The 9,236-nt window shown below is 37.0% G+C and overlaps 1 protein-coding gene across 1 annotated transcript; it reads left to right on the forward strand.

The window, feature by feature from the left end:
- Window positions 1-638: 638 nt before the first annotated feature.
- On the forward strand, window positions 639-1,052 carry LOC132620041 (uncharacterized). Its single transcript, XM_060334768.1, has one exon. It carries the CDS (start codon window positions 639-641, stop codon window positions 1,050-1,052), a length of 414 nt encoding a protein of 137 aa, XP_060190751.1.
- Window positions 1,053-9,236: the final 8,184 nt, after the last annotated feature.

Genomic DNA, 9,236 nt, shown 5'->3' on the forward strand with positions numbered 1-9,236 from the left:
TATTTTCCAGAATCAGTAATTTGAGGAACTGAAACTAGATTTTTCATCAAACCTAGAACATGATAAACATCAAGCGACTTGATACTTTTGGATTTATCACCAGTGACATCAATCGTCACAACACCTTCTCTTGCAACTGGATATTTGAATTATCTGCTCTGATAATAACTTGATCTCCATGATGTTCTCACTTCTCCGAGAATATAGAATCATCTCTAGTTACATGATGAGAGTACCCTAAATCAACGATCCACTGTTCCTTCTTATTGTTGTTGTTGGCATAATTGACAAAAGTTTGGGCTGACTTTTTTTCAACATCTTCAATGCTAAAACACTGCTCCCATTTAAGTTGGTCGTCTTCTTCATTTGTGCACGTGACATTGGCTTTGGAAAGTTTTTCTTGGCATTTTCTTGATGTGCCCAATTTTCCCACATCTATAGCACTTTTTGTTACTATGTGAATTGACATTTTTTTTCCGTACTTGTTTATTCTTCTCTATTCTTGCTTGAGGTTGATGTACTCTTCTTGTTCGATTTCCCTTTAGAATACAAGAATCATAAGGACAAAAAAAAACAGAAAGTCCAAGGCAAAGGCATGTCTCTTTTCGGCAGTCTCATCAACAATTTTCACTCGTATCATGTCTCTAAAATCAGCAAAAACCATCTGGGATTATCTCAAGGCAGAATATGAAAAAGATGATCGTATCAAAGGCATGCAGGTGTTGAATCTCATTAGAGACTTTGAGTTGCAGAAGATGAAAGAGTCTGAAGCCATTAAGAAGTACTCTGATAGGCTTATGAACATAACAAACAGAGTAAGATTACTTGGTTCTGAGTTTAAAGACTCTCGTATTATTGAAAAATTTCTGGTTACTGGACCTAAAAGAATTGAAGCAACCATAACCACTTTGGAAAACACCAAGGATCTGTCCAAAATTACTTTGGCAGAATTATTGAATTCCTTGATGACACAAGAACAAAGAAGGGTTATGAGAGAAGATGCAATTAGGGAGGGTTCGTTTCCAGCCAAACATGAAGATAGTGGAAGATAAAAAAAGAAAAACATTAAGAAGAACCAGCCATCAAATGGAGAAGGAGCAGCATGCAACAACAACAAAAGCAAAGCAGGCAATTCCAAAGGAAACTACCCTCATTGTTAGCATTATGGAAAGAATGGACATGCGCCGTACAAGTATTGGAAAAGACCTGATGCTAAGTGCAGCCAATTTTGGCGCGAAGCAATCATCTGCAAGAATAAACCTCAGCATGACGCAGATGCTCGGGTTGTTAATGAACCGGAAGAAGATCTACTTTTTGTCGTGTCGTCTTCTGCAAGCAATGTTTCAAATGAGTCTTGGCTGATCGATAGCAGATGCAAAAATCACATGACTTATGATAAAGAACTTTTTAAGGAATTGAAGCCTACTCGAGTTGCATATATTAGAATAAGCCATGGTGGTCACATGCCAGCAAAAGGAATGGGAACCATTGCAGTTAAGACACAATCGGGTATTAAAACAATATCTGATGTTCTTTATGTACCTGACTTGGACCGGAACTTGTTAAGTGTTGGTCAGTTATTAGAAAATGGTTTCAAACTTAATTTCGACGATAAATACTGCTTTATCAAGGATCCCTCGAGACAAGACTTGTTTAAATTCAAAATGAGAGGCAGATGTTTCTTATTAGATCCATTTGAGGAAGAGCAGATGGTGTATTCAACAAAAGAAAATGTTGTTGACTTATGGCATAAGAGACTCAGGCACTATCACTATCAAGGGCTTGTCAAAATACAAAAAATGAAGATGGTGGAGAACCTACCTAACTTGGGAGTAAGTTCTACAAATTGTTGTGCTTATCAATTTGGGAAACAAAGTAGACTTTCGTTCCCAAAAGTAACTTGAAGAGCTACAAGAAAGTTTTTGCTGGTTCACACAGATATTGGAGGACCCCAAAGGACTCCTTCACTTAATTGCAGTCTTTATTACATCATTTTTATTGACGATTTGACCCGAATGTGCTGGATTTATTTTCTAAAGTTCAAATCAGAAGTCAAGAGCATTTTCTGGAAGTTCAAACCTGTCACGCCCCGAACCACGACCTGGGAGTAACACGACACTCGATGCTTGACTGCATGTGAGCGAGCGAACCACATAGCTTGCTGACTCAACATGGGCATGAACTGATGAGGAATAAACTATGAACTTTCATAATTTAAGTAAAGCGTGGGACCATAAATCATAAGTCTGAAAATATCATAATGCGGAATAGTCTGAATAAACATAATAATAATGAGCCAAAATGGATAGACGACTCTGAATATCTAATATAAAATAACTGACTAGTATGAAACCTCTGATATGAATCTGACTACTAAACTGTTTACCGGGACAAGGCCCCCAGCATACTTTACCTGCACGACTGAAATAAACATAAGTAAGCTAAAACCCCGAATAGAATGGGGCTCACCAAAAGCTGATACGTGCTGAGTCCTAACGTGCTGATCCGTCATCCTGTAAATCTGCATCGTGAAATGCAAGCCCCCACGAAAATAAAGGGGACGTCAGTACACTTGAATTGTACTGGTATGTAAAGCAACTGAATGAAATAAAGATGGCACATGAAATAATAGAACTGAAACTGAAACTGTAAGCTGAACATGAACATGAGCATCATCTGATATGAGTAAATGTATAACGTGAGTAAAACGTATGTGTGTGTGTGTGTGTGTGTGTGTAGTGGGAGAGCCATAGTATAACTGACAACATGAAATCACCACATAGGTACGTGGAGTCTGGTACTTGGCCCAACCAGCAGAGTAGCCCCACATCTTGCGAGGGTATGAGACATAAGCATGACATGAAAATGGATCCAATTCAACTATCTAAAGGTGTCATCCGAATCTGGGTGGATCGACCCTTCCCTACGTTAGCATACGTAGTTTCAGGCTATCTGAACCTTCTCGATAAACCTATACTACTCCCAAAACATGAACATGGATATAGTTGGCATCTGGGCCAATGGTCTGTATAACATGGCTTGTAATCATGACTTGTAAACTTGATTCATAAACATGGCTTGTAAACATGATTTCATGAGTATAGTATAGCATGGATATAAGTACATAGTATAACTTGTATAAAACACGGATGCATGTGGAATTTCATGAAATATACGTAAAACTTTATATCTTGCATTTAAGAATTCATGGAATGCAAAGTATGGGTTTTTCATGGATTACGAATAGATTCTCATTAACCAGATAGGAATAGTAAGAACACAATAACAAATTAATCATACAAACATAGTGAATCATGGTACATATACTTAGGGTTATCATGAACATGTTTAAAACCCTAGTTTTGGTAAACTTTCTATAATCATGGAAGAACATGACGTAGGGAAGAACAATGATGTTCCCTACGTAGATAGAAACCCTACATACCTTAATCGCTCTAAAACTTGTAACAATTATCTGAAATTGGAGAAGAAATTCAAAAGCCTTCATCTTGAAGCCCTTAGATAGGTTTTCTTGAAAACCCTAGGTTAGGAATAATGAATTCTTATTTAGTGATCATGGATGCATGTTAGAATTCACTAGGAATGATTGGAATAGGCTTACCTTGGTGTATTTTAATGGTGGGAAGAGAGAACCTTCGTACTAGGACTTGAGAGTATGAAAAAATAGAATAAAAGACTGAAGTCCCGTATCTATACTTAAATCAGTCAGGGGATTATACGATCAATTTATACGGTCCATATTTTTATATACTGTCCGTATAAACTGACTGTATTTAAGAATGACAAAAATTCCAGAAACTGAAATTTCTCGAACAATAATTACGGACCACGTTACGCTCCGTATTTCTTTATGTGGCCACCAAGTACGGTTCATATTTAAGCATTTAAATAAGTTGGCAAATTCCAATGACTTTAAATTTTTCATGCTTCGATACGATCTGGAAGTACGGGCTGTATTTCTAGATACGATCCTTATTTAAGGATTTTTTTCCACCTTGTCCAAAATAGAATGTTAATATGCTGAACCTGTTTTGATACGGCCAGAGGTATGTTCCGTATCTCAAATACGGCCAATATCTTTGGCCGTATAAATCCTTATTTTTGCTGAACTGAAGCAGTTTCCAACTCGAACATTCCCCAACTGATTTTCTAAGTCCTAAATTATGAATATGGCTTAGTTTACGAGGTGTCACAAAAGTGAAAGTGGAAAATGAAAGTTGTTGCAAAATTCATATTTTAAGATCTGACAATGGCAAGGAGTATACTTTTCATCAGTTCAGTCTATTTTGTGAGGAAGCCTGGATTGAACGTCAACTTACAGCTTCTTATACTTTAGAACAAAATGGAGTTAGTGAAAGAAGGAATAGGTTTATAATGGAGATGACAAGATGTATGTTGCACGAGAAAAATCTGTCGAAGAAGTTTTGGGTAGAGGCAACAAACATAGTAGTGTTCCTACAGAATAGACTTCCCTCAAAGGCTGTGAAAGATCAAAACGACATTTCTTAATGGGATTCTTGAAGAAGAGATTTGTGTCGAGCAACCTGAAGGCTTTTGTCACACCCCAGTCTCACTAGGGTGTGATGGGCACCCGGCCCCACATCCGAAGCCGAGCGAACCCACAGACCTTTGGGACACACATAATCTTAGTAGACTTTTTAAATCAAATAAAAATAAAGTACATAATAAACTCTCAAAATATGCTTGTTTGATGCTTTCCAAATCAAACAAAATCTAAGATCATACAGAATTTAACACATAATACAGAATGATATATCCGCTGATGAAGCCGCATACACAATTGACATACTATACCCACGACTCTGTCTGCAAAGTCTCTAACATCAATCCCGAAGAAGCACACATACAAAATCTGACTCGGCAGCACTCCAGGAGCAATTGGAGCTTGCCAACTCTGCTGAAACAGCCTCTATAATAACTCCACATCATCTGGGTGTACCTGCGCGGCATGAAACGCAGCCCTCGAAGAAAAGGGGGTCAGTACGGAATATGTACTGAGTATGTAAAGCATAAGGTACAATAAATAGAATCATAATCTGAACAGAGGATACAGAAAACAAGTGTAGTAACCGGAGTATCAAAAATGCTTACTCATAAAACATAGGTAATGCATGTCAGAACATATGTCATATCCGACCCCATTATGGGACTCGGTGAACAGAACGTGGTCGCCACCCCGTCACTGGCGCCACCACACATTATACTCCAGAATGGGGAATAGCTCTGTAACATATCATATCATATCAGAATGTGCACATATCAAACATATCAGATGGTCATATCATATCATATCATCATATATCAGAATATGTGTACATGGCACAGCATACTCCACAACCCATGTACATGTATACCTGCCCCCTCACATCGAGGCACGGCGAACAATGCAGTGGAATACGCGTGATAACATATCCTGGCCCGGGCTCAGTGAAGGAAGCATTGAGGCATCCACGAATGGAGTAGTGAGAAACTAATGCAATATAAAATATGACACCTTTACGGAGACTCAGTAGCATAATTCAGATGACAAACCATATGAAAGAAATTAAGTGGTAATCGTAGTGTATGTTTTTCGGGTGTCACAATGGTTTATGTCAAAGTACGCTTTCTGAAATCATTTTCACGTTTCAAAATACATTATGGGACTTAACAAAATAATTCAAACAAATGTAATATAGTAGTTAGAAGAGTAGCCAAGAGTTTCCTTTAGATTCTACTCCAAAATAAGTCAAACGGAACAAATAAGAAAATCCGGGAATAGTGGGCCCACCTCGAGTCAAATGAGGTGGCGTACATAATTTACGTATGTTACACTTCATAACATCACTTGTGAGAGCTTTAAGGTAGTCGGGTTCTATTTGTGCAGTTCTAGGTGTTTAGGCAATTTTTTTCCAACTATTCATAACGTATTCAATTCAATTCTACTGAATGAAAAAGGGGCAAATTTAGGTGCGGATTTCTAAGAGTAGAGTCGTCCCCAAGGTTCGTATTCAAGCCTATCATACCTAGGACATGCCAAGAGAATGAAAAGCAAAGCTTTACATACCTTACTCGCCTTTTACGCTTGTTCAAATTCAAATCCCGTTTTGTCCAAATTCTACAATTGGTCACATTTACCAAACATTAATCATAAGGCTTTAAGAATTCAATCTTAACCAATACTTGTCTATAAAAATTTGGGCAGCACCTCATTTATACATACAACATCCCCGAGATTGAAATTCGTCCAAATTAGCAGCAACCATACCAACAACAATACCAATAACATCAATAGTCGACTAGAAACGCATTCTAATATAAATAGTCTTCTTTTCCAAATAATGCAACAACTTCCAATCCAACTTTGCACTTTCAAATCAATATCAATATTTCCATGTTTATACACTAATTTAAGATCATTCAAACATAGGCCAAGAATATTCCAAGCAATCTATACAATATTCAACAATTCCATATTCCATCCAAAATTCCTACATATGCAACAAAACCATCACAACACATTTTCTACTTTCAAATTCATAATCAACAACAACAATCCATACTTTAACAAATTCATTTCCATAATATTATGAAATCATACTAAAATGACATACTCTTCTACAATCAACTTCAATGCCAAATTAAACCATTTAGCCTTCATTTACATTATAAGGATCACAACAACACAACTAACATACAAAACAAAATTAGTTCATTTCCAGTTTTCTCCTCCACACCACACGGCTCCATGTCCATTTTACAACTTCAACCAAATTCATTCAACTTCCATTTCCAATATAAATTCCACCATAACCACAACTAGAATACAACATAAAATTCAACTCATCTTAACTACACAATAATGCACTCACACGGCTACATACTTACATACACACCCACTTTGCAAACTTTCATATTTCCAAAATTTCTACTCATTTCTACATACTACAACATAAACAAACCTTCATAACATAATAAAAAGGAATTGATTCTTACCTTTTTCTCCAATCTTCTTCACTTGACCAAGTTGTCAACTTGATGAAACAAGTGCCCTTTCTTCCAAAATAACTACACCAAGTTGTAAAGGACCCTTGAATTAGTGGAAATACCACAAGAAGATAATTTTTGGAGGAAGATTTCAAAGGGTTAAAATTTGAAGGGCATGGCCGAATGCCTTGTTTCTTTAGCTCTTGTTGTTCTTGTTTTTCTCCTTGTCTTATTTCTTGAAACTTCTATATGTTTCAAGACAATTTAATGGTCCCTTATATTAATTATCACATGGATAATTAATAAAATCCATGGGCTTGGGCCATTGTATGGCCGGCCACCCTTCTCTCTTTTGGGCCTCATTCCTTTTTTTTTTTTGTCATGGGCCTAACCCGGTTGGCCCCGAGTTGGGCCTAGCCCACTGACCTTTCGACCTTAAAACGTTCATATCTCCTTGTACCGACGTCACCTGGGAACCCACAACCTATGGTTGGAACGATAATTCAATTATATACAACTTCTATTTCTTGGTATTTTTCCAAATTCCAAACTTATAATACCGTTTTTTCCCCTCGAAGTCAGGTCACCCGAAAACGTTTTCTTAAAATTATTCGTTTGGAGGGCTTCCACTTTGATTTGGCCCAAGGGTCCTTCATGAGTTGTGTTTAACTTTACATATGTGATTCATATAACTTGTCACATGTTCCGAAAAAAAATCTTGACTTGTGGGCCCCACCTCAGCTTACAAATAATCCGACGTTCAAAAATACGTGATATAACAACTTTGTTATAGAAGGAAAAGAAGAGAAAGTCTACTGACTACACAAAGCTCTTTATGGCCTAAAACAAGCACCAAGAGCTTGGTATAGTCGAATAGATGATTATTAGCTTGGCCCCTATTTGAAAGAAGTCTTTCAGAATTCACACTGTATGTTAAACACAATAACAGTGAGATTCTTATTGTTTCTCTTTATGTCGATGACCTTTTGATCACAGGGAGCAGTACAAAGCTGACTGATGAGTTTACGCTAGATATGATGCAAGCTTTTGAGATGTCTGATCTTGGTCTATGACTTATTTCATTGGAATGGAGATTACACAAGGAAAAGATGAGTTTTTTCTTTGCCAGAAAAAATACGCGAAGGAAAATCTCAAGAAATTCAACATGGAAAATGGCAAAGAGATGATTACTCCCATGAACCAAAAAGAGAAACTAAGCAAAGATGATGGAGCTAAAAAGGTGGAGGAAACATACTTCAGAAGTCTCATTGGGTGTTTGACGTATCTTACAGCAACAAGACCCAATATATTATATGTGGCCAGTGTTCTATCAAGGTTCATGCATTGTGCGAGTGAAGTACATTTGAAGACAGCCAAAAGAATTGTGCGGTACATCAAAGGAACCATCGCCTATGGAGTCAAGTTTCAGAAGACTAAACCTATGAAGCTTTTTGTGTATTCTGACAGTGATTGGGGTGGTTACACAGATGATTTGAAGATACTTCAGGGCACTGTTTTAGTCTTGGTTCGGGAATTTTCTCATGGAGTTGTAAGAAACAGGAAATTGTGGCTCATTCTACTGCCGAAGCTGAGTTTCTGGCAGCTACAACAGCAGTAAATCAAGCATTGTGGCTGAAGAAAATTTTGGTTGATCTACATATGGAACTGACAGGAAGCATTGAAGTGTTCGTGAACAACCAAACACCAATAGCTATTCTCACAATCCTATGTTTCATGGGAAAACTAAGCACTTCAATATCAAGTTTTTCTTCCTGACATAAGTGAAAAAAGATGGAGATATAACTTTTGTCTACTGCAAGACGGAAGAACAATTGGCTGATATATTCACTAAGCCTTTACCAATCAGCAAATTCGAGCTTCTCAGACAAAAAACTGGAGTTTGCAGTTTCCAAAGTAGGGAGGAGTGTTAGGAATTTGCTTTAGAACTGTAGTAAATTTATTTTAACTTCTTTAGTTTTGAATAAGACTTAGTTAAGTAGTTGTTAGCTATATTTTACTATTATTTACGAGATAGTTCTTAAAATCAGGATTCTGTGAATCTGCTAGGATTGTGTCTCCTTTTTTTACTGCATTTGTTTTCTAGGTTTTATATATGTAACCTGCAGCAGTAAATAAAATTTAAGTTCTTCTACTGCTATACTTCTCTGGTTTTCTCATATCTTTGTGTTCTTAAAATTACCTACACAAAGGACCATTTGAATTATGGC

The sequence above is a fragment of the Lycium barbarum genome, chromosome 11, assembly GCF_019175385.1.
Source record: "Lycium barbarum isolate Lr01 chromosome 11, ASM1917538v2, whole genome shotgun sequence".
Classification (NCBI taxonomy): Eukaryota; Viridiplantae; Streptophyta; class Magnoliopsida; order Solanales; family Solanaceae; genus Lycium; species Lycium barbarum.

Coding starts and splice junctions, on each gene's coding strand:
- LOC132620041 (XM_060334768.1), top strand. CDS start 639: ATGTCTCTAAAATCAGCAAAAACCATCTGGGATTATCTCAAGGCAGAA.